Below are 27,163 nucleotides of genomic sequence, written 5' to 3'. Positions count from 1 at the left end.
ATCTCTCTTCCCTGAGTTGTGTTGTGTTGACTTTAATCAGTCAATACTCCCCTCCTCCCCTCAGAATCGTCACAACTTCTAGTAGCTGAGGTTTTCCTACCTAACCTTGGTTGTAGGACATGATGTCTGGACATGTATTTAGAGATCTGACCAAAATTTTTCATAGTTTAATCTTTATTGCCACCTAAGTAACTAGATTTGCTTCTAGCATGATCATTTTGGCATTATTTTGTATTTTGGTCTTTTGTTCTATTTAAATATTTTTTCCTTCCCCCACCCCATGTCCCAAGGATTGACTTTCTCATTTTCATTTTTATAGTGCTTTATCTAGATGAGCATGTACATTTTCAATCCATATAGTCCTATTCTGAAATGTATTTCTTGCCACGGATAACCATGTGACCTTGATTAAGCCACTAATTTCTCTGGTCCTCAGTGTTCTCATCAGCAAAATGAAAATGTCCAACTAGTCTAAGGTTCCTTCTAATACTAAAGTTATGTCACTCAATAAGAAGTTATAAAGGAGAGGGAGTTAGACCTAGGATTTCACTGATATAAAGACCTCTGGGGTAAGGAAACTCCCTCTATCAATGTAGATCAACACTTAAGATCTTAAAGAGTTGCAAAAAAACACTGACAGGTTAAGTGACTTGTCCAGGGTCACCCAGTGGCATATGTCTTGAGTCCAGATCATCCCTGACTTCAGTACTAACTATCCACTATGTTAAGTTGCCATCCTCCTTAAAAAGGTTGTTTATTTTCAGTCCATACCTGCTAAAGGAATTTTCAATTCCTGTTCCTTCATAAAATCCTAGAGGTTCACTGTGGTTTTGTTCTGTGGAGAAGCTATTCGAGCAGATCTCCAGCCCCTTCCCCCTTTGCCACTTTGTTTAGTCTTTCTTTAAGAACCTTGAGCTATGTGAATCATTCTGGAAGCTAAAGGAGTCTAAAGATTTTGAATATCATCCTGAAAAATCAATAGAGAATAGAATTCATTGAATATTTATAAGAGAATCATCTCAGCTTTGCTCTATTTTTTTGCCTCCCCCAAAGGACCATGCATATTGTCTTTCACCTTTGTTTTCCTCAAGTCTGATATTCATAAGGAAGAAGGAAGGAAGGAAGGAAGGAAGGAAGGAAGGAAGGAAGGAAGGAAGGAAGGAGAGGAGAGGAGAGGAGAGGATGAGGAGAGGAGAGGGAGAGGAGAGGAGAGAGGAGAGGAGAGGAGAGGAGAGGAGAGGAGAGGAGAGGAGAGGAGAGGAGAGGAGAGGAGAGGAGAGGAGAGGAGAGGAGAGGAGAGGAGAGGAGAGGAGAGGAGAGGAGAGGGAAGGGAAGGGAAATAGGAAAGGGAAAGAGGGAGGGAGGTGAGGTGCATGATATGATAATGATATGTCACAAGGAGGAGAGCGTGATATGTTATGGTTCATTCTCCCAAGGATTCATAAATAGCAAATTATTTTTTAAAAGCTCATTTTGATCAGGATGTTCATCTTTCCTAATTTAAAAGAGAAAACTCTAGAGATAAATGTGGCTTCTCAGAGTCTCCACAGTAGGAGTGTTTTGAAAGGTGCTGGGCTTCAACAGCTACTGCCATACTCTTCTGCATTCTGGAAGGGGAACTCTTCTGGAAGCAAATTCAGCACTGGTCCTCTGGAGCTAAGTATGATCCTCCTACAGTGGAACTTCACACAGCTGTACAGAAGCTTCAATGCTCCCTTCCCCCAACCATTGTGGCATCCTTTTCTACAGTTGCCTTGTTAGGCCATATCAGAAGCTGTCTGATGGTATTCAAGTCCAGGCTAGATGATCACTTGTCAGGCAAGCTGTAGACTTGCAGATAGAATTTCAGACCATGGATGGGCTGGAGCAGATACTCTCTGAGAGGTCTCTCCCAGCTGAGCTTCCATGATTCTGTATGAATCTATTTGAAGTTGGTCCCTTCCAATCCTCATCTCCAGCAACCAGAGAAAAACATATTTTATCATTATAACAGAGTCAGTCAGGAATTTATTAATGCTATATCTCCCTTCTTTCCCCCTGCCTTCCCATCAGACCCATCATAGCAGGTTTTTTACTGTCTTTTGAAATTATGCATATTTTTATTTTTTAAGCCCAACACTCCTGTAGATATACTTGACAGGTTTCAGAAAGTCCAGAAAATATCTTTGTGGTCATGAGTAGCTTTTCATCAGGAAATTTTCTCATACTTGATGAAATTTCAGTAGAGAGGTGACATTCATTGCAGAATCATTGAAAAATGATTGGAGAGAAAAATGGAGTGGAAGGTCATTCATGAAATAGCCAGTCCATCTCCAAGATGCTAGGGAAGCTTCACTTCAGCCACCACAGGCATATAGGTAATCATTTCCTTTGTACAGGTCCACCAGGGAAGGAGGGCTCACCTCATCAGCCATTCCAGTGCTTAACACTCTTAACACTTTCACTATTCTTTTTTTGATGTTCAAACTGCTCTTACTCTCCTATCACATTGGGTGTAATATTGGCATTTATTTAGTTTCTGAAATACACGAATGCTTTACAAAAATGATCTCATTTGATTGTCACAACAACCATGCTCCTATTATTGCTTTCATTAGTTATATTAGTTAAAGAAACTGAAGAAGATGGAGAAGTTCCTTGAGCAGAGTTCCACAGCTACTGTGTATCTGAGACTTCTCAGTCTCCCTGATCTCAGAACCAGAGCTCTGCGCATTATGACTCTCCCTAGCGACCATCCTGTTTTACCAGTCCAATGAGAGGCTTGCTGTTGCACAGGTAGCTAGCTAGCTATGTGTTTTTAAAGGCAAACAGACTGAGCTTTGATGCATATTCTCCCAGTGCAGCAGCATTGTCAGCAAGAAATTGAACTTTCCTGGCAAATAGCTCCATTTCAGACCAATCCTGAGGTTTCCCCCCAGGACCAGACCCAAGTGGGTGGTTTTCATTTTACAAGGTGTAGTGCAACCCTCCAGGTCCCCGAAGACCTCCTTGCATCTGAGACCTGTTCTGCATGAAACTGTGGTTGTTTCAAGGGTTTCTGACCAGGTGCACTCTGTGTTTTACAATTTAGTGTAAGTATTTTCTAAATTGTATTATGGAAACATTTTTTTTAAAAAGCATTGAACTCTGATTTGAGTTTGTTTGCCAAATATTAATTGACTTGAACTCAAGAGACCTGGATGCAAAACCCTGCTCTGTTTTTTACTAACTATTGAGAATGGAGGCAAGTCATCTCTCAGTTTCCTTATTATCTATAAAATGAAGATTTGAATGTGCTTCCATTATCTACTTCATGGGGGGGGGGAGCATTGTGAAAAAAATCTCTATAAACTTTATAGTACTTTGTAAATACAAATTATTAAGATCTTGGAAAAATAGATTTAGAGGTAGCAAAACAATCCCTTAAAGAGTTATCAATTATATTTTAAGATACAGCCAAATGATTCTGATTCTTGATTTCTTCCTTCAATGTTTTCTTTTTTATAGAAGAGCTGAATTTTAAGAAAGGCCCTCGCACAACTTTTCCCTACTGCTAAATCATCATATGAACCCATAATCAAGTCCATAAGATCCCTAGTTATATTTTGGCATGGTTGAATCCATAAAGTCCTCTATAGTTAGAGGCAACACATATCCTTGCCCTTTCCCCCTCCTTGTGCTTTATTTGGCTATTTCACTTAGTGGAAAGAAAAACCATAAGGATTTGGACTTTTTAAAAAAGTCAGGAAAGCCCCAATCGAATGGTGGTAGGAGCCTTAGACAAGACACAGTTCAGTGAGATGCAGCGCGCCTGGTCATTGTGTCTGGGACTGACGTGGACAAAATTGACACCATATGTGCCCACGTGTAATTGCTCTGAGGGGCTGGGGGCCTATAGAATGAGGAGGTGGGATTGGGAAGTGGAAACCAGCATGTCAGAACATTTTAGTAACACCTAATTCATCCCAAGCTTATAAATATATCTATTGCTTACTTAAAAACAAAAGTAGAAAATCTGCTACAAGCAAGATTGCTCTTTGACAGGGAGTGAATGTTGGTAAGAAGATAACCCGAACAGAAAGAAATTTGTAACAACTTTTTTATGGTATTTTTAACATTTATTCTATTTTTTTTTTGCAGTAAATAAAGTGGTTATAGGGCTCCAAGGAAAAGGGTCCAGATGTTAGTGAGTTGTATGAAATGCAGTGGAAACAAGTTGTAAAAAATACAGCCATAAACCAGGCTGTCAATGCCACACATCTGGACAATGCAGCTGTATGTTCCTAGTACTGTCGTCACCCAAAGAAAACTCAATAGCCTTATTTCACCCCAATTAGACTACATACCGACAGGATCAGCATTAAATGGTGAGGGGAGCAGGGGCAGGGAAGGCTCATAAGCATGGCGCCTCTCCAGGAAACAGCTTTTATCTCTCAGTCCCATTTAGTCACCAAGATATGGAAGATAGGCTAACCCAGCTACACCCATAATTATAAAAAACCATGTTCTGTACCATGAACTAATAATTTACAGTTGGAAATTTTGGCCTCTTAGATTATATTTTTAAAGCATGAAAACAGGAGCCTTTCCTGCTGCATTAGCTGATTTCTTTAAAAATTGGAGGAGTGAATGACAGGGGCCATCCTGAGAGGGAAAAGCATCTGAACTGATTGGAAAAGAATTCATGAATCAAAGAACCCAGTTAATTTCAATCTGTTGTTGTTTTTATTCATGCATTAAATTATCTCAAAGGTTTCTATTATACATTCTTTGAGTCCATGGGTAATAAGAATAGTTCATATTTATATAGTATTTATGGTTACAAAGTAGTTTCTGTGAATGATTTCCTTTGAGTTATTGTCATTGAATTCAAGTGTTCATAGGAACATAGTTCTAGAACAGGAAGGAAGCTTAGAAGTCATTAACTAAGGAAAGTGAGGCACAGGGATTTAAGTGACTTTGGGGGGATCATAGAGCTAACAGATGTTCAAGGAGAGATCTTCCTAATTTCAAGTCTATCATTCTATTCACTATAACTAAAAGTTAAGTATTGATTTGGGGGGAGGTTGGGGTAGAGGGGGAGGAGGGGGAGGGGGAAGAAGAAGTAGCTTGGGGATCCAGCCTCTGATTTCATTGGCATAGGAAGCTCCCCTGAGGGAAAGCTGTACTTATGCACATCACTTTATCTTGTTTGTCTCAGTTTCCTCATTTGTAAAGTGAGCTGGGAAAGGAAATGGCCAAAAAATCCAGTATCTTTGCCAAGAAAACCCCCCAAAAAAGAGGTCAAAAAGAGTCAGACATGACTGAACAATAACCACAAAAATATGTGTATAAATAGATTTATACATATATATATATATATATATATTTGCTTATTCATGTGTCTGTATATATGTATTGTGTGTATGATTGGTTGGTTGTTAATCCTTCATGCTTGAAAAGAACAAAAATAACATCTATGTTGGGGTCAAAGTACAGAGTATGCTCAACTGTGGGTAATCATAGCAATACAAGCTCAAAAAATCTCTCCCACAGGTCAGATACAAATAGCCCATTTGAACATTTAGAATGGAGAAATTTGCACATATCATGTTTTCTTGAGCTACTGCAATTTTACTTTGCTTAAAGAACAACACCTTTTTTTTGATGCGGATCTATTATATATGTGTGTGTTTACACATATATGTATGTGATTATGTATAAATAAATGTATATATGCATATATGCATATATGTTCATAAAATATCATCTATATAGCTGTCTGTTGTTTTTGAAAGTTGAGTAGGAAACTGAAACATTAAGCATTTTGCTCAAGATCACCCTTCTAGAATGTGTCAGAATTAAAACTCCTGTCTTTCTGATGCCAAGGTCAGTTCTCTAGACATGAAACCTTGCTGCCTCTTTCTTTGAAGATGGCATCAAACTCATTTCCCATAACAGTGAGGAACTCAAGAGGTTCAATAAATTTCTCAAAATCAGAGGAATAGTTTAGGACAAAAGTGAGTTTCCCCCTTTAGTTCTTCTGAGGCAGCTAGACAGTGCAATGGGCAGAACTTGACCTGGAGTCAGGAAGATCTGAATTCAGAACTGGCCTCAGATAGTTAGGGGAAAGTTAATCAAACTCTCTCTGTCTCACTGTCTTCAACTGACAACTGGCTTCTTTCCCAACAGCTCTTTCCCAAAGTTGCTGTAAGGAACAAAAGAGATGATATTTGTAAAGTAGATAGTTCAGTACCTGGGCACACAACAGGTAATAATTGGTTCCTTTTGCCCACACGTGCGATTTTGTTGCTAAGCTAAGGCATGGTTATGTGGCATATTTCATAATTCCTCAGGTCCCATTGTAGTGGCACTGTTGCAGGAAGCATTGGGATACTCTAAAATATTATTTAATTATAAATTAGTATCTTCGATTTTTTTTAAATCATTCAAGAGAACCGATCCTTGAGTCAGGAGGATCCGAATTCAAATCCAGCCTCAGGCAATTAATACTTACTTAGCTGTGTGACCTTGGGCAAGTCACTCAACCCCCTTGCCTTGCCAAAAGCAAAAAAAAAAATCATTCAAATATCATGAAATAGAAATGTGAACTCTCTCCTGGAATCTTGGGAAGAATGTAGTTTGTGCAACCACTGACCTCTTTTGGCCATAACCTTCTCTCTGATCCTACAGGTTATAAGTGCAGCAAAAGCTATAATGAATGCTGGAGAGAAACTGACCCAGCCGCTGATTGGGAAACTCATTAAATACCAACTGCTAAATCTCAAACAAAAGGATGAACAACGCAGGGCCGTGGAGAAAAAGGTAGGCTGGCAGGTTTGGAGATGGGAAGAAACAAGGAACAAAGCCCACACGTGCTTCTGCAGAGCAGAGGTTTATAAAGTCCACTGCTATACACAAATTTTCTCATTTTTTCCCCATTAGGATAGTTTAATATGATCGAGTTCCTTTGTAATTTTTTTTATCATTTTATTTCACGTATTTAAAAACCTGATTTTGAGAAGGGGCCCCTCAAGCTTCACCAGACAGCTGGGGGTCATGAGATGGCATTTAAGAACCCCCTGTGTTCAAGGAAATTCATCTCGGTGGTACCTTAACTCATTGGGCTGCCTCCTCCTGCTAAGACTTCCCAAAAGATAAAATTTGATTTCTCAAAAACACAAAAGTATGGAAATGGGACAGAAATGGAAGAACATTGGTCATACCCTCTCTCTGACCTGTGTGGGACCTGAGGCAAGCCACATTAACTTCTCTGGGACTCATTTCTCTCCTCTGTCAAAATGCATTAGATGACCTCTAAAATGACTGTTTGCTGATCCTGAATTTTAAAAATAATGAGCATTTTGTATTTTACTGTTTTTTTCTCCACGAGCCATGCACATTAGGCAAACTGATCAGTTTGCTGTTCTTTGTACACAGCATTCCATCTCCCACCTCAGTGTCCCTGATGGCTACATTGCCCTCCCTGCTCATCTAGACCTCTTGGAATCCCTCGCTTCCTTCAGACCTGGCTTAAGTCCCCTCAGAGGCTCATATCTCTCTGCTGAAATGCCCTTGTATTTTCTTGTACATAGTTTGCCCATATTGACATATTTTATATGTATATAAGTTCCTTGAGGGCAGAAACTTGCTCCTTTTCTTTCTGTCCTATCTCCAATGCCCACCATAGTACACTGTACATAGAAGTCACTTAAGAAATGCTTGTTGAAGACCAAAGACCTTTGATTAAAAAAAAGTTATCATATTATGTAATTTTGCTATCTCTTATACTTCATTTTTTTCCTTAAGGATATGATTGCTCTCTCATCACATTCAACTTAGATCAATGTATACCATGGAAACAATGTAAAGACTGACATATTGCCTTCTGTGGGGGTGGGGGGAAGGGAAGCAAGATTGGGGGGGGGAAATTGTAAAATTCAAAAATAAATAAATTTTAAAATAGAAAAAAGGCTAAAAAAAAGAAATGGTTGTTGATGGGAGGTTTGCTAATTCTTACCACGTGAAGACAGTGAAGTCACTAGATGTTGGGGATATACTAAGGGTTATTTTTCTAATAATATGTTTAAATAGCCATACAAAAAGGAAGCTGGGAAATGTGGAAAGAAAAAAAAATGAAAGTAAACTCAAAACAATAAAAGAAGAATCAGCCTGAATCAGATCTTAAATATTTTAGATGGAAATAATGGTTCACATTTAAATAGAAATTTCCTTTCCAACAACCCAGACATAGGTTGTATATTAGGAAATAAACCAAAAAAAAAATTAGACTGATCCTAATTTTCTTCCCTTTTTTGACAGTCCAAGCTCATGACTCAAAATTCTGTGCCTTTTCCCCAGTTCTCTGTTCTGTACTGCATTTATTTACCCAAACGATATCATACTTGCACTTCTATACCAAGCTAAAATTACTCTAGCAGCAATCAGTTTTCTTTTTTCTGCTCACATAATTACTTGTCTCGCTATTTCTTTTGCTTGTGTGGATTTCATTTAATTTTTCTGTGGAAATGGAGCTACACTGTATAGCACAAGGATTTATATCTGGACAGAGGAAACTCTTAAATATTTTTAGCAACTTGATGCCAAAGTCAAATTCATTCAGGCAGCTAGGTGGCGCAATGGATAGAACACAGGCCCTGGAGTCAGGAGGACCTGAGTTCAAATCCGATCTCAGACACTTAATAATTACCTAGCTGTGTGGCCTTGGGTAAGCCCTTAACCCCACTGTCTTGCAAAAACTAAAAAAAAAAAAGTCAAATTCATTCACTCATCTATCACTACTCAGAATAGACAGACTATTTGGGAGACTCATCAAAAATCCATTTGAATGGACCATAGCCATGAACATGTGTGTGTGTGTGTGTGTGTGTGTGTGTGTGTGTATGTATATGTACATAAATATATCTATACACACATATATCTAAATGTGTTTATATATTTATGTATATATACATTTACATGCATGTATGTGTGTAAAAGTATGTATATGTGTTTGTGGACATACACATGTATGTTATGTGTTGCATTTGACCTCAGAGATAAGAATTAGAATGAATAGATGGCAATTACAGAGATTCAATTTTAGCCTGGATGTCTGGAACATCTTCTCAATACTTCATACTCTCCAAAGGTCAAATAATCTGCCTTTTTCAGGTGGTGGGTTCACTCTCCTTGGAGAGTGGAAGCTGAATGACCATTTGTTGGGTCTTTTCTAGAAAGGAATCTTATTCTAAAAAAAAATTTTGGACCAATCAGTCTCTAAGTTTCTGCAGTTCTGATTCTTCTACTTACTTGCTGATAACCATAAACAAATACTTTCTAAACCTATTTCCTCATCCATATAATGCAAATAATAATAAAATTTCCACCACCTACTTCAAAACATTGTAATGATAAAAATGCATATGGTCTTTGTAGAAATCTAGCCAGGAAAATAATAAAGAAAATACAATAATATTTTTGAGCATTTTTAGAGTACTTCATACTTTTCTAAGTATTTTGGCCTACATTAACTAACTAGTTTAAGGACAATGTGTCATTTCCACAAGAGTTCTCTAGCCGTTGGTATAGATTTTGACCATAATGAACATTTCCACAAGAACTAGGATCAGTTCTTTTGAAATACCATGAGTGAATTTAGAATCTTGAAAGTAGCACACAAATTAGTACTGAAGCACCCTTTGGCATCTACCTGAAATTCATTATTATACAAGAAGCAGAATTTTTAAATAGAACCGTTAAGCTATATGAGAAGAGACTACATCTTCCACTTGTTTGGAAATCTATATAGTATAGTAGAGAAAGCACTAGATTTGTAGCTAAACAGTTTTGATTCAACTTTAAGTTCATCACTTCTCTGCCTGTGTGAACTTAGACATGCTACTTCCTTTCTCTGGGCCTTAGTTCCCTCAACTGTAAGATCAAGGACTTGGACTTCTTGTTCCCAAAGGTGCTTTTCAGCTCCAAATCTAAGTAAGAACTCCAGAATATCTATTGATCACTCTTCATACAGGCCACTTCATAAGTGCCAATGGACTTGTTTCATTACCTTGTTTCAATTCTGACATAGATAGAAATCATCCATCATAATTATAAATTCATATAAATTGTATAACTATATAAATATAGAGACATTATGATTATATAAATATATAAATTTAAATAAAATCTGGACTCATCATTTCCTAAATATGTCACCTTAAGCAAGTCATCTTGACTTCCTGAGCAAAATAGGAATGATAAAATCATACTACCGACTTTACAGAGTTATTTTGAGAGCGAAAAGAGTTGGTTTAAAATTTTGTGTCATCATTCAAAGGAAAGCAGTAGATATGATGATTACAAGTTTGAATTTTAGATATAGGAAATAGGTTTTTGATACAGATAGAACTGTGTGAGAAGACAATTACACAATCAGACATGATGTCTTTATTAGTCAAATGCTTTACACAGCATTGGCCCCCAACCTTAAGTCATGACCATATGAGTAAGTGCAGAGTAAACTGATGAAATCTTATTGGAATTCGACATTACCCAGTTAAGTGAACTTCATAACATCTAGATGATGGGAATTATTCTCTAAGAGGGATTGCTATAGTAGGACCTGTGATGCAGCCAGGGAAGAAGCTAGTTTGAAGATCTGGCTTCAAATCCTACATTGCATTTGACTTTTCCCTCTATTATTTCAAGTTCAGTTTTACTGTGAATTTTTTAACAGAAGAACAAAATGTCCATGAATGTATCATATGTATTTAAAATTACATACATGAACTTTCAGGCAATTCATCAGTTAACTTTTGCCTTGCCACGAAAACTGCTCTCACCAATAATTGTCCATACTTTCCAAGTGATGTGTTTGTGTTCCACCTACTTTCATCCCTATGTTCCAATTTAATCATAAGCAGAAGAGAGTATGTTTTTCCTACAATGGCAGTTCCTTTTTACTTTAATTCATACATTATTTTTAAATATCAAAACTGTGATCTTTAAGAATGTTCTAAATATTTTTAAATTTTTCTGAAAATTTAACTTGGAAAATGAATTAAAACAGCAAAAGTGTCACTAAGAGAAGAGACATATCCACAAGTGTTTGGTTATTTTCCATAATGACATTAAATATGGTTTGGAATATAATTGTATGCATGTACATATATGTCTATGTAGTATATATATATGTATATATACAAATATGAGACTATATAAGTATGTGCACAAACACAACGTATCTATACACACACACAGACATAGACAGACATACACACACAATAAATGTTTAGATTGGAATAGACACACTTTTTTCTTTCAGGTAAATTCTGAATACTAACAAAATAATTAAAATGGTCTTTAGGAAAAGAGAATTAATTCTGTTTTGCTTTCTAATTAGCAAATTTCACCACAGAACCCAAGCTGAAACAGTGATACTCAATTTGGATTCAGAAGACCTTAGTTTATACCTCACCTCTTTTCCTACCTGTGTGATCTTATTCATTTATTTCACTTTCATCTCTGTGGAACTTGGTGTTCTCATCTGTAAAAAAAGAAAATAGAAAAAGCTAAATGAATTTTGAGGTGCCTTCCATCTCTGACTTTATGAGCCCTAGATTCATCTCCTTCCTCACTGGTTTTAGAAATCATATCTCTGTTAGAAGATTGAAGGGCTCCTTCTTTGGGCTGTTCAAATATTATATGCTTGACTGAATTAGTGACAAAGAAAGACAATTGAAGAAGAGGGAAGGGGGAGTACTGATAGTCATTTCTTCAACCACTCAGAGTTCTGCAATTTGATAATACATCACAACCACAGCCGTGAATGACCCAGAGTCTCCACAAAAGGAAGTTGGAAGAGAAATGAGAGCCACTTTCCCAAAAGTTTTCCAGTTTGGTTCGGTTGAAACCCCTGAAGACTGGAAACTAGCCAACAGAATGCCATTTAAAAAAAAAATCTTTTTTCTTTCATTTGTTTGAAAAGAAAAGCCATAGGGACATACCAGGAAATTACAGACTGGTTAGTTTTGATTCAGTTGTGGTTAAAATCTTTAGAAACTATTTTTAAGAAATCAAACAAAGGAAGGTCAAGGGACTTTATAGTTTAGGGGGACCAGCATGATTTCAGGAAAGGAATAACTTGCTTCACTAACTGGTTGGAATTCTTCAGAGCTGGGGTAGACTCCTCTTTTTTTGCATGGATTGCTGAGGCCAGGATATTACTGTCATGATTCCCAGGCCTAAGTAGGCTATAAAAATAGGACTAAGGAGAAAAAATAATAAACCACTACCAGAAATGCCTATTTTGTTCATCTGTAAAATAGATATAATAGTATTTTCTTTCTCAAATGGAATTCTGTATAATTCATTAGAGCCTATGATAAATTTTTGGAAAGATTCAATTGAAAGTATGAATTAGAAATATAAAAATAGCTATATTTTCATTGCCACAGAATAGTCACAGCTGCTATATCATAAAGTATAGGAGGTCAGAAAAGAAAAAAAAATGACCTAAAATTAGGACAAATGGGTTCAAGACCCAGTTTTGACTCTTACTAGTTTTGAAACAATTGGAAAAATCAAAATCACTTAACTATTCAGCTTCCTCAAACATGTAGGTAGAGGTGTATAGAGCAATAGAGATAATAAAAACTTGACTTGCCAACTCATAAAGCTGTGTGGCAAGAGCTCTAACACTGTACTATAAAAATGTGAGGGAGGCAACTAGGTGGTACAATGGATAGAGCACCAGTCCCAAAGTCAGGAGGACCTGAGTTCAAATCTCAGATACTTAATAATTGCCTAACTGTGTGACCTTGGGCAAGTCACTTAACCCTTGCCTTGCAAAAAACAATGTGAGCGATGGTTATTAATCATGAGGTAGCTGTTGTTGAAGTGGGTCCACTATTAGTTGAGGTCATATGTTTAATCAAACAACAACAATTGATTTCTTTTGTTTCTTTTTTAAAGACTGAGTTTGTCCAATATAGCCACACTTATGGTACAGAGGCTATTCTTAGGGCCAGAGCTCTGTAAAGGATGATTGGAAAGAGATGATGGCACAGGTATATGAATTTGGAGCTGTTTGAACAGACCTAAAGAGTAGTAATTGATGTTCAAATTCAGATAGGTCTGTCATGTGCCTTATACTGCTCAGTATTTTTTAATAATTTTTATGAAAGTCTAAGTATTTATCAAATATTATGATTGCATGGAGTCCATTGAATCTGCTTTAGCTACTCATGAGTGCTGATTGTAAATTTCAGTTTGAGCATTTAGGCTTTGAAAATCGGCAAACACTCCATACCAGGGCTGGTTTACTTGTCTTGTTTGTTGTTTAGAATTAATAAAGTGATAGAGAAAATGTCAATAATGTATATTAAATTTAAAAGTGTGCCATGCATATATTTCCTTTACTAGAGAGCTATTTGCTAAACATTTACCTGAAAATTCCAGCTTTTAAGTTTTATATGTATCTCTCTACTGTCTCCCCAGATAAAATGTAGGCACTTAATAAATGTTTGTTAATTAATTGATTGATTAGGACGACGCATCCTCTTCTCCCCCAAACTGTAGCTGCTTCCTAAGTGTTATACAATTGTATAGATTGATCTTGATCTGGAACTAACCAAATTCCCTGGAGCTCATTTCTCCAGGAAAAAAAATAAGACTCCCCGTGATAAACAACATGGTGCTCTTACTGACTTGAATATGCACAGTGTAGACCACATATACTATCTTTTTATCCTTAGACAATTTTGGACAGATGTTGGTGAAAAGAGTTCTGGATTTATAATCAGAGTGCATGGTTTGGAGTTCTGGCTCAGCCCTGAAACTGAGGGTCTCTCTAGGTCTCAAATTTCTCTTCTATGAAATGCAAGGTTTATCCTAGGTTATCTCACAGGTCCCTTTCAGCTCTGATCTTCAGTGAAAGTCAATTTGTATGACAGTGCATTGTAATCAAAATGTTTTATATAAGTATTAGTTATTGGTATTTCTTTGTTGTTGATGTGCTCATATTTTTCAAACTCTTTAATGTCATAGCCCCAATCCTGACTTTGTTTATTATTTAGGTGATTTCTAAATGATATTTTTGGTTTTGAAATTCAAAAAACTGCAATGTTCAAAGCTTCTTCATTTGTCGTAATCAAAGCTTTCCCCATATGGATGGTGTGGTGCTGGCTAATGGAGCACCTGGGTCTTCTTGGAGTTCATTGTTAGAATAAAATTAGCACGAACATCAAAGATTTGATCCATACTTTGTTGCCTCTCTTTTAATCATTGCTGATAAGATTCTTGCCAGAGTCCTTCTCAATAGGTTGATCCTTCACCTGGAAGATGGTTACTTTCCCGAGAGCCAGTGCAGCTTCAGAAAGCAGTAGAGGAACAGTTAATAATAGTGTGTGCTGCCCAACAGACAGAGGTCTGTATACAACATTTATAGATCTGACCAAGACCTTTGATACCATCAATCCCAAGAGTTTATGAAAAATTATGTCAAAATTTGATTCCCCTGAGGTCATCAGTATTGTAAGTCAATTCCATGATGGCATGCATGCCCGGGTTCTGGATAGTGGATGATGCTTTTGAGATTTCCTAGCCACCAATGAAGTAAAACAAGGTTGTGTCCTTGCTCCCATACTTTCCAGCATGATTTTTTTTCAGCCATGTTATCAAACACCTTCAGCGAGGATGAACATGGCCTCAAGGTCAGCTATTACACTGATGGCAAATTCTTTAACTTGAAAAGGCTACAAGCCAAGACTACAGTGGAGGGAGTGTCGGTGCATGATCTTCTGTTTGCAGATGACTGTGCAGTCAATGCAGCCTCTGAAACTGAGACGCAACAAAGGATGGGCCAATTCTCTTCTGCTTGTTCAAATGAATATATCCAATGCAAACACTTCCATCTTTACTACAAAAACTAGGGTCCTGCATCTGCTCTGCTGCTCACTCTAAAATCCACCTCAACCATGACAGTCCCAGATAAAATGTAGGTGATATGTGGGATGTTGGTGATATTTTCTGTTTAGGAAGTATAGTCATGAACACCTTCTTTCCTTAGTAGAATATGGAACTTGTGTTCCAACAAGTACCTTGGGGAAAGACAGTATCTCAGGATCCCATCCTTATCATCTCCCTTGCAATTAGCAGCATTGGTCTTTTTTTTAATTTAAGACTGTATAAATGGCTTTGCCTCATGATAAACAATGAACCTAGGGAGCAGAGTTGAGTTAATGGACTAGGGGAGAGAAATCAGATCCCACTCTAGATTCCATGAAATACTGCTTCAATTCAGTATCCCCAGGGTCATCCTATCAATCAGAAAGCATTAATTAGGTTCACCGTGTTGAACAATGGGGATAGCAAGAAAAACAAAAACAAGATCTCTACCTTCCAATGAGCTTACGTTGTAATGAAGAAGGAAATAGTAAATAACTATGTCATATATGTGTGTGTATATATATAATACATATGCAAGATAACATGTGTATGTATGCATATGTCCAGTATCTATATATTTATATCTATATAAAATCTCCATATAGAGATTACCTTTCAGTTACTACTTATAAAGGATATATATATAGATATATATATATGGCATATCTATATATCATTATTACATACTATGAGAGCACTGACCTCAAGCACTTACTAGCTGTGGAATCCTGGGCAAGTCACTTTAACCTTATATGCCTCAGTTTTCTCATTGACAAAATGATTTGGAGAAACAGCAAACCACTCTAGTATCTCTGCTTTGAAAATCCCAAATGGGTTCACAGAGTTGGACACAACTAAAAAAATCAATACTCATTAAATCAGCTCCTACAGCACAGGGGAATCTCAATGTACTTCGGTAGAAATTAACTCACACTGATTGTTGCATTATAATAATAGAGGCAGTTGATGGTAATATGTTTAGAGAGTTGGGCTTAAAATCAGGAAGACCTGAGTTCAAATGCAGCCTCAGACATTTACTGGCAGTGTGACCTTGCAGAGTCACTTAACTTCTATTTGCCTCAGTTCCCTCAACTTCAAAGTGAAGATATTAACAGCATCTTATCAATACAGAGTTATTGTGAATCAAAGGAGAATATTTTCAAAGTACTTGATGGGCATATAATAAATTCTTCCTTCCTCCTTCCTGTCGTTCCTCCTGTCTTTTCTCCCTTCTTTCATTCCTTCTGCCTCCCTCTGATTTCATTGGTCTAAATTCTATCTTCTATTAATGTCCTCTGCAACGTGGTACCTTAGAGCTGCCTAGAGCACCAAGGTGAATCAAAGGTGTCACAATGTGTTTCAGAAGTGAGACTATGAACCCAGCCCTTTCTGGTTCTAAGGCTGGGTCTCTCTATTCACTCTACTCCATTTCCACAGAAATTTGATGCTTTACCAAGTACATCCCCCTCAATTACCTTGCCAGACTCTGTATACCAAGGCAGCATAAGCTATTAGGCCTTCCTGGTTATTTATTAGCATTCCCTAAAAAGAACTTTTAAAGTGTGTTTCCCCAAAATATTTCTCCTAAAGTCTAAAAGTCTTCATTCATTCTGTCTCTCAGAAATTCCACTCATATGAAATTTCTTTGGATTAATAGGATCCCCTCTGGAAATGAAGACTTTTGAATTGTATCTTGGATCATGGCTCTATTAACCCTGCAATTCCTGGCATATATTCCTGTGAGAATTCACACTCTACTGTGAATTAGTTGATTGCATTGTTTGATTTGTGAACTCTAGGGAGATTAGATTCTGGAAGATGGGAAATTTTTATTAGAAAAGTAGAACATAAGAGGGAGAAAAGAGGAAGGAATAAGAAATTTTTGAAACAGAATTTGTAGAATGGGGAAAGAAAGATTGAGGCTTTAGTCTGGCTCTATAGTTGGGACCCAGAATGAAAGTATTGAGCATTCAGGAGGGTGGAAATTTTAGAGAAGTATTATCATTAACAAAAATCCAAATTAGCTCTTTGAGATCTGAGGTCAAAAGAAGAGGGAGGGTTAGAGCAAAATGAAAAAACTTGAGTTCTATTTTTAAATATTTATTAGCTTCTAAGAGTCGCCTAGTTAAGAAGCTTCATCTACTTGGTACTAATATACATACTCACATACAGTGGCCTACACAGAGGTTCATTCATACCTTGATATTAATCCATTCATACGTATACACAGACTGTACTTGCCAGATGTGGAGGGCTGGGGGATGGGAGAAGCAAACCTAATGACATCATGGAGAAGTGGAGTACTTGAAAGGTTCAACAGCTTCAGATTACAAGTCATGGCCTTCTTTTCTTTATCCACTAAATGTTTTTAGGCAGTGAGTGTTGTTTATGGCTCACAAATGGGTACCACCATTTTCTTCTTGATATCTCTTCCTCTCTTTCTGAGAGTGCATTTGGGAAGAGGGAGATGGTTTCATGCCTTGATGTCTAGCCTTATAGGAAGCATGTTTTTCTTTTTCCTAGTGGGCTTTGTATCATTTGCTTCAACTTCTTTTCATTCCTATTGAGTCTGTGGCCCTCTCCTCCACCTTTCCTGGTTAGTTTATAAAAGGTGATTCTCACACAAACAAATAGCTATTTGGGCAATTCTTCCTTAAAGCAGACTTTGACTTAATTCATGAAATCACTACTTACTTATTCTATGATCAAATAAATTTAAATAATAAGCTAAAGCAATAGAATTTCAATTAAAAATATTATTAAGTTTATTCCTATGTTGGTTGTGAGAAACAATGTGGTGTAATGGGTAAGGAGCCGAGCTCTTAGCCTCAAAGATCAATTTGACCAGGGTGATCCTGGACAAATCACTTAACTTCGCAGCATTATAGGCAGCCCAGAAAGATTAAATTGCACAGAAGATGCCAACTTTTATGGAAACATTTGCAAAGTTTCCTTCAAAATTCCTAATGTATAGAGCCAACCACATACCTACAAAAAAGCTTTCAATGGCACCTTAGATAAAACACAGACTCCTTAGCTTGGCCTTTAAGACTCTCCATTGACAAATTGTAATTACTTTTTCCATCTTTACTGCCCATTTTCCTTTTTACACACTCTGTTCCCTGAAAGCTAGAATATTAGCCAGCTATTTCTCAGACTTTATTTATTGTCTTGTCTCTAGCTGTTTCCAGGCAAAAAATCCACCTGTTCACAACACTCTCCTCATCTCTTGCTGGTTGATAGTTTCAATTATTTTACTAAACATGAATTTACTTTAAATTACTTCCTATGAAATAACCAACAAGAGGGAAATAATTTAAAAATAAATGTTTTAATCAATTTTGTATTTTCCACCAGGGGTTTTGCAACCTTGAGTTTTATACCTCCTCCATATACTAATTATGTTACTTTGAGTAAATTTCAACTCAACCTACTATACTTGAGCTTAATGAGCCACCTTCCTTCCAGGGATGGAGTTAAGGTGGCAGAGCAAAGCAAGGAAGCTCCCACAGCTTTTCCTGAAACAATTTTAAATGAATCCCCTGAGAGAGTCTAATGACAGAACTCACCAAAAAAAAAACCAAACAAACAGTAAAATAAGTTCTCAACTCAAGATAGTAAGGAGGACTTTTAGTAAAGGTCTATTTCACATGGGTAAAAGGAAAGTATATCCCAGCACAGGCAAAAGAGCTGGAAAGGCATCAGGAGGCTCTTAATCGCAGCAAAACTCAAGTTCAAGAAGAAGAAACCGGCAGCAGGTGCAGTAGGCCAGCAGTGAGGGTCCCAACCCTATCTCAGAAGACAAAATTTGAGCTCCAGGAACACTGGAGCAACAGGCAGGACTGGACTGGGTTACCCTAACACAGGGAACAAACCACTAGAAGCTGAAACACCATAGGCAATGCCAGAGGCAAGTGGTAAATCAAGGACACAGAACCCACCCCAAGCCCAGCAAAAAAGATTTGGACTGTGCCCCTTTGCCCCAGGAACAGAACTCAAATTAAAATGAGCAAAATAGAAAAAAAAAACCAAGTACCTACCACAAAATCCTACCTCTCTGATAAGTTTGATGAAAATGCCATCTTAGAAGAGGAAAGCAGTGACCAAATGCCCACATATGAAACCTCAAAGGGGTTTTTGAATTGATCTCAAATACAAGAAGACCATTTGGAAGAATTCAAAAAGAATTTTAAAAATCAAAGAAGAGAGGAAGAAGAATATGGAGACATGAAATGAGAGTCATGCAGGAAAGATATGAAAAATTGACTGAAGAAAACAATACTTTTAAAAGTAAAATTAACCCAATGGCAAAAGAAATCAACTAACTCCTTTAAAAGTAAAAATGGCCAACTGGAAAAAGGAATATAACTCATCAAAAAATAAAATTTACCAACTGAAAAAAATGAAACACAAAAGCTAATTGAAGAAAATAACTAAAAATTAGAATTGGACAAAAGGAATCTAAAGATTCTATGAGATACTGAGATTCTATAAAACAAAACCTGAAGGTTATGGGTCAACCTGAAAGCCATGATCAGAAAAAAGGCCAGGACAATATCATGCAGCAAATTATCCTGGAAAATTAATCTAATATCCTAGAACAAGGAGATAAAAATAGTCCTTGAAAGAATCCATCAATCACCCAAGAAAGAGATTGCAAAATAAAAACTCCACAGAGTATTATAGCCAAATTTCAGAATTCTCACCTGAAAGAGAAAATACTGTAAGCTGCTAAAAAGAAATAATTTAAATATCAAAAAGTCACAATCAGGAGGGCCTGGAATATAATATTTCAGAGAGCAAGGGAGCCTGGATTACAACCAACAATTAATAATGCTGAAAAATTCAGCATATTCTTTCAGGAGAGAAAATGGATTTTCAATGAAATAGAGGACTTTTAAAATTCCCTGAGGAAAAATACCAGAACTAAACAGAAAATTTGATCTTCAAATACAAGACTCAAGAGATGAGTAGAAAAGTAAATGGAAAGAAAAAAATGGTTAATAAGACTAAACAGGAAGACAATATCTGTAACTCTTGAGAATTGCATTCTCTTAGGTCAATTAGACAGGGGTGTGGATAAAAAATGATCATGATGGGATGATTTACTTTAGCACTTGGCAGTTGTACTTCTTTTAGGATAGCTGGAGGGGAGAGGGTATTTTGATAGAGCATGGATGTGATGATGTTTATGGCTCTTGAGTATTATACTTCTATAAGGATAGTCGAAAGGAGTATACTTTGACAGAGTGTTTGGGGTACAAGACAAGTACAGAATAATTAAGACTTGAAAAAAGGATTATACTGGGAGAAGAGGGTGAATGTATTAGAGGATAATTAGTACTACATGAAGATGACTTAATGTAGTAGAAGGTAAGTAGAGAGTGTGGTAAACAGTGAGAAAGATCTTACTTTCAACAGATTCAGATCAAAGAGAAGATGATATACATTCCCAACTGAGTTTAGAAATTTATCCTCTCCTACAGGAAAGTAGAAGAGCACATGGGAAAGAACAATGTGAAACAAGAAGCAGTTAAAAAAATTGATGAGGAGAGGGATAAGAGGAAAGGAGAAAAAAGTAAAAATGGGGAAGATAGTTTGGAAGCAAAGAAAAAGTTTTTCTACAAATAAAATCAATGCAACCAAGATTAGAAGGACTGAAGAAAACTGGGAAATGATTTTCACAGATATTATTTCTGATAAATAATTCATATCTAAAATATATAGATAACTGAGTTTGAATCTATAAAAATACAAGTCATTTCCTAATTGATAAATAGTCAAAGGATATGAACAGGTAATTTTCAGATGAAGACTATGTGAAAGTTATCTACAATCATATGAAGTATATGATACTGTTATTAATGTATACAGTGTTCAAGTCTGTCTACTCATTCTTTCTAAAGAAAATTCTATACCATAAGCTTCATATACCATAAGTATATGGTATATGGTCATTCCATCAGTATCCAATTCTTTGCACAATAAATAGAGCTGCATTAAATTTTTATATAGATGGGCTTTCCTCCTTTTAAAAGTTAAACCAAAGATGAAAATAATACTTAACATTATTACCTTTTATATTTATTATATAAGGTATTATTTGAGTATTTAATATTGTGTCTAACTAGATATGATTATATATAATTTTAGACAGCTAATTGGTACAGTAGATAGAGTCTGGAGTCTGGAGTCACAAAGACCTAAGTTCAAATCCAGGTGCTTACTTATTGTGTACCCTGGGCAAGTCTCTTAACTCTATCTCGGTTTCCTCATCTCTTACAAGAGCTAGAGAATTAAATGGCAAATCACTCCAGTATCTCTGCCAACAAAACCCCAAATGGGGTCACCAAGAGTTAGACACAACTGAAAACAACTAAACAACAAAAATATATTGTCATGTAATATACTACATAAAATATATAAAATTATTTGCAACATTATATATTATTGCATATGCATTTAGGGTAGGAACATGTCCTTTCCAGCTTCATGCCAAGTTCAGATTTGATAAGTAGACCTTCACTAAAATAATCCTGGGGTGCCTCCATTAGAGACTTTCATCTAAATTAACCAAATTGACTAGTGTTGGGATCTGATCCCTTAAACCATTCCAAATGCAGTTAACTGCTGTGATTAAGAGGTTAAGATAAAAACTAACTTTTTAAAATGCTTTTTAGGTGTGCAAACCATTTGACATATAACATCTCTTTTGATATTTACAACAACACTGTAATATAGATATTATGATTTTATTTTTATTTTACAGATTAGCAAAGAGATAAATGATGCAGTGGATAGAGCAGTAGCCCTGTAGGACCTGAATTCAAATCTAACCTCATACACTGGCTACTTACTGAGTGACCTTTGGCAAGTCACTCCTCCCTGATTGCCTTTTGAATCCAGGGTCATTATCTAGCAACTGGACTCAGATATCTCTAGAAGAGAAAGTGAGGCTGATGACTAAGCACAGTCCTTGCTCACTGAAATTCAATTCACTTGCTCTTCATGGCATCACCTCCTTATGATTTTCTTCAAGAATGAAGGATAAACATCATCATTATACTAAATACATTATATGTAATCTATAATATAACTAAATAAGCATTAAATTAAAATCTTAGAAGACTTTAAAGGAAAGTTCTTTGGAAAGTAGGAAGTGCTAGGTAAGAGTTTGATAATCACTGGGCATCTGTGTTCAGAGCATGGCATCCAAGTACTTGTTGGCATTGGTCCTTCCCAATGTGAGGATGACCAAATTCTCTCTCTTTCCAGGCACTGGAAGAAAAACTAAAAGCAGAAAAAGAAAAAGAAAAATTAAAGGCTAAGCCTCCTGCAAAAGAGAAGAAAGCAGGCAAAGGAAAACCAAAGGGAAAGGACCAAGGAGATTCTGGACATTCAATAAAAAAAGAGAACGCATTGAAGCGGCGGGGAGAAGAGGAGAAGATAAAAGTATACATTGGTCTGTAAGACATAAGAATTTTCATGGCTAATGCTCATCTTTTCCAGGCCCTGTGAAATAACTGTGTCAGCTGATCATATTAGATGCTCTTGTTCTTCCTCTCCCAGTTTTGGTCGATCCATATTGAGACTATAGTACAACAAAACTCTCACTCTTTTTTTTTCTCTTGTGAAGCTAATGCTTCAATCAAAGTAAAGGAATCAACATTTATATGTTTCATTTTGTTGGATTCAGAACATCATTCCAGCTCATTAATATATTTCTACCTTGCAATATGTCCTTTCCAACTTCATGTCAAGGTCAGATTTGATAAATAGTCCTTCACTAAAACAATGGGTAAAATTTGTAGAACAACACAGATACGCGGCCCCTCCATTCAAGACTTTCATCTAAATTTTAAAAAATGACTAATGACTGCTCTTCGGGATCTGATCCCTTCAGCCATTTTCAATATAGTTAACCTTAGGTCACCCAGCCCCCCTCTCTCCCATTTTGTCAACCAGGATGGCATGAGAGACCAGCAGGCAACTTTGAGTCTGATCATACTAGGTCTATAGCAGTTAATCCAATTCAAAGAATGCTAAATGCTTACACCAAGTGTAAAAGATGAACCCTGAATTTAAGACCAGAGCAAAACATCAGTGCCTTCAGACTTTTAAATCCTCCTGGAGGATTTGAATTTTACAATTTTCATGTAGATTTATTAAGCTGAGAAGGGGTAAGAGCAAAAGTATCATTGAAATCAGATTATATCCATTACCAATTATTGAATGAATAAACAGATAGAAGATAGCAGTCACTGTGCCAATCGTAGTGTTTTATACTTTGCAGTTACTCAATAAGTTTTTATGGAATGAATAAATTATTGTAATTATTGTAATAAAATATAAATTATCATAATATAAGTTATATATTATATTATTATAAATATATGATTATTATATATTATATATAAAGTATAAAATATATAAATATAAAATATACAATATAAATATAAATTATTGTAATGATTACACATATTTAGGACAGTCTCAGAGAATTCTAGATCTGGTTGAATCTTATTGATTTGGTTGTTCAGAAAGGGATTTTGTGCCTGTCGGTGGGGTTTGATTTCTCTAGAGCCATCAAAGAGCATCAGGGCAGGTTTTTTTGTGGGGTTATTTTTATGCTAGCAGTAGGTGGGAGTTTGTGATGGAGTATAATGAGATCAGTATGTGCAGGAGAGGAGGACAAAAATGGAGATATGATGCCAAGGAAGTTGCTAGAAGGTCATTTTGTGATATCATTGGGTGTCCTTCAGACATAGCTGCCTAGGAAATTCAAGGGTTCACATGATCTAAACCTTTAAGGAAATTAGGGATTCTGGGTGGGGAAGAAGAAGAAAAAGTGAATTCCAAGCACATTCTTCCTTATTGCAATTCCCCCTTATCATTTTTACCTTTCAAAGAATGAAATGATGATTAATGCAGGGAAAGAATTTTCCAATTGTTTTGTTTTTAAATTTAAAAAGAGAGTGACAGAAAATGGCCAGATAATTGAAATTCTTCCATATATCAAGATCCCCTCCTTTGCCCCTCCCAGGCTTATCTGTTTCCCAAATTCTTCATCTCTTTCTTCCTCTTTTCTAATGATCTCCAGTTCACTAGGTTCTCCCAAAAAAATATTATATACTTTGTTTTACCCCTCCCAATTCCTTTCTGCAACAGTACTTTCTTAACATGAAATACTTCTCCAACCCTTTTTCCTAATCTGCTTCTTTTGAACAATAAATATCCTTCCAGATCCATATATTCTAAGCATTGACTCAGTTATACCTATGAAGTAAAATTTGCCTGCTTCATTCAGATTATTATACATACACTGTACACTTGTGTATCAGCAACTTAGGCCATAAATTTACTGCTGACTTCTTTCTTGGATTTTGTCAGTCAACTCTTAAGCTATTTTTCTTACTAAGCTGCATGTGCTATTCTTTCTGGTATCTGGCTTGATAGATCTAAGAAAACAGTTTCCTTTTTCCTCTCTCCCTTTTCAGTTTGATATCTTCTGGATAAAGTTTAAAAGATTCCAAGTAAATATATGGTTTTTAACTAAAGCAAGAATCTATCATTTTGTTACCTTAACCCACAAACAAGAAACCCCAAATTTTTTCATCAGCACCATCTAATTCATATATTTCCTTTCCAAATCTGAAAGTTCAGTTAGCAGTAACAACCCCAATAATTCCCCACCCCAAAAAAAATCTGTGCCCCTAAAGATACTGAGTTTCTTCTTTAGGACTTCTAATTCCTAGCACCTTTCTATATTCTTTTTAACAGTAGTATTTGTCCGAGCAGCAAGGTGACACAGTGGATAGAGTACCAGCCTTAGAATCAGGAGGACCTGAATTCAAATTTGACCTCAGACACTTAATAATTACTTGGCTGAGTGACCTTGGGCAAGTTATTTAACCCCATTGCCTTGCAAAAGTCAAAAAAACCCAAAAAGACAAAAACACAGCAGTATTTGTCCCAACATAAATAACCAGTAGAAGTCAGTGTTCATCATATTTAAACAATATTAAGATACTCAGGAAGGAATGTCATAGCTCTACTTTTGCCCCCTATCTCAGACAAATTTGATAATGATATCTAGTTCTTAGGTAATGCTTTGACAATGCATTTAATAAATGTATCTACAACAACCCAATCCCTCACTACCAAATATCATGCTACCTTTCTTCAAGAAGTCACCAACCATTATTATTCATCATTTTCTGACCAGCCACAAGAAGAAGTTTCTCTTAATGGTTTCTATAGGTAACATATCAGTATTTCTCGGAGTAGGGCAGTAAGGTGGTACCTTAGTACATAGAATGCCAGATCTGGAGTCAGGAAGACTCATTTTCCTGAGTTCAAATCTGACATCAGACGCTTAAGTTGTGTGATGTGGGCAAATCACTTAATCCTGCTTGCCTCAGTTTCCCCATTTGGAAAATGAAATGGAGGAAATGGCAAATCACTCTGCCAAGAAAACCCCAAATGGGGTCAAAAGGAGTCAGATGTGACTCAACAACATAATTCCTTGGAGCATTTTCTTGGCCAGATGATTTCTCCTAGGGGAAGTCCAGCTCCCATTTCAACAAAATGAGCCTCATATTTATTATTTTATTGCAAGTGTTTGGTTGTTTTTTTTCTCATCCCTTTCCTTTCCTTTCCTTCTCACTATATTTCTTTCCTGACATCAGTTGGGATTTCCCTCTAACTTTTTCTTTCCTTTTTATTTTAAATTAAGTTGCTGTCCCTTGTTATTCATTGTCTTCTTTCCTGAAGTTATTGCTTTCATTCCTTTTTTAAATTTTATTTTATTTTTAAATTTTTCCCCTAGCTACATGCAAAAACAAATTTCAACATTTATTTCCAAATTCTTGAGTTCCAAATCTCTTCCTTTCCTTCCACCCCACTCTCTCTCACTGAGAAGCAAGTTATTTGGTGTAGGTTAAAAGTGTGTCATTATATAAGTAAACATACCCCTCCATCACAAAAAAGAGCAACCGTAAGGAAAATTAAGGGAAAAAAAGAAAAAAAATGTTCCTCAGTCTGTATTCAGACACCATCTGCTCTATCTTTGGGATAGATATCATTCTTTATCACATGTCTTTCACAGTTCTTTTGGGTCACAACATTGTTAAGAAAAGATAGTTCATTTACAGCTGCTCATCCTGCAATATTGCTGTTAACTTGGTATAATGTGCATCTCCCATTACATCAGCTTATGTACTTTTTTTATTGAGAGCATCCTGTTCATCATTTCCCAAAGCAGAACCACATTTCATCTCAATCACATACCACAATTTGTTCAATCATTCCCCAACCACTAGGCATCCCCTCAATCTCCAGCTCTCCACCACCAGAAATATTCCTATATGGATAGATTCTTTTATTCCCAAATTTCATCTCTTCTGGTATATAGATCTAGCAGTGGCATTGCTAAGTCAAAGGGTAGGCCTGGTTTTATAGCCCTTTGGGCATAGTTCCAAACTCCTCTACAAAATTGTTCGAATCCTTTCATCACCCCTCCAATAGTACATTGTTGTCTCAATTTCCATATATCTTTTCCAGCATTTTTCATTTTCTCCTTCTGTCCTATAGACAAATCAAATAGGTATAAGGTAGTACCTCAGAATTTTACAATTCTATCAATAGTCCAAGCTCTTTATAGCTAAGCCTTCCCTGTTGCTCTTAAGATTCTGACCTCAATTGCTATATTTCCTACTGTTCACTCTCTCTGTTCCATAGAAGCAAACCTGGAATGGTTGGTCTCATTATTTTTTTTTAAATCCTGCTTGTTGTTTTAAAATTTATTTATTTAAGGCAATGGGATTAAGTGACTTGCCCAAGGTCACACAGCCAGGCAAGTATTAAATTCTGATGTCAAATTTGAACTCAGGTCCTCCTGACTCCAGGGCTGGAGTCACTGCACCATCTAGCTTCCCCCCAGTCTTGTTATTATTGCACAAGATCAAATTCAGGAGTATCTTATTAATAGGACCTCAGAAAAGTGATGAGGAACAAAACTATGTAGAAGGAGAGGATCACCTCCATAATACCCTGCTTTAGTCATGGTCAATCAAAACCATCTCAGCCATCAGTGGATTTCATTGAAGGTAAAACCATCACCATATGGCTTGGTGGCACTTAAAAGTTCAGGCGATTAGTTATAAAATCTTCCCTTCCCCTCTGCTCTACTGACTCAACCAAAAAGAAATCTTGAGATATTAAAGCCACCAAAGACCCTGGGGTGGTCACAATCTTG

The 27,163-nt window shown here is 36.4% G+C and overlaps 1 protein-coding gene across 3 annotated transcripts in view; it reads left to right on the top strand.

Annotated features, from left to right (window-relative positions):
- The window catches only part of SPAG17 (sperm associated antigen 17), a 248,143-nt gene that overhangs the window by 74,874 nt on the left and 146,106 nt on the right, over positions 1-27,163 (top strand). For all 3 annotated transcript variants that reach the window (XM_074188555.1, XM_074188556.1, XM_074188557.1), the window contains exons 4-5: positions 6,652-6,783; positions 22,183-22,369. In XM_074188555.1, the coding sequence (XP_074044656.1) occupies positions 6,652-6,783; positions 22,183-22,369 (319 nt within the window). The remainder of the gene's footprint in view (positions 1-6,651; positions 6,784-22,182; positions 22,370-27,163) is intronic.

The sequence above is a fragment of the Macrotis lagotis genome, chromosome 5 (assembly GCF_037893015.1).
Source record: "Macrotis lagotis isolate mMagLag1 chromosome 5, bilby.v1.9.chrom.fasta, whole genome shotgun sequence".
In the NCBI taxonomy this organism is placed as follows: domain Eukaryota; kingdom Metazoa; phylum Chordata; class Mammalia; order Peramelemorphia; family Peramelidae; genus Macrotis; species Macrotis lagotis.
Note: the sequence above shows the minus strand (reverse complement) of the source record. Positions and strands in the feature narration are given on the sequence as shown.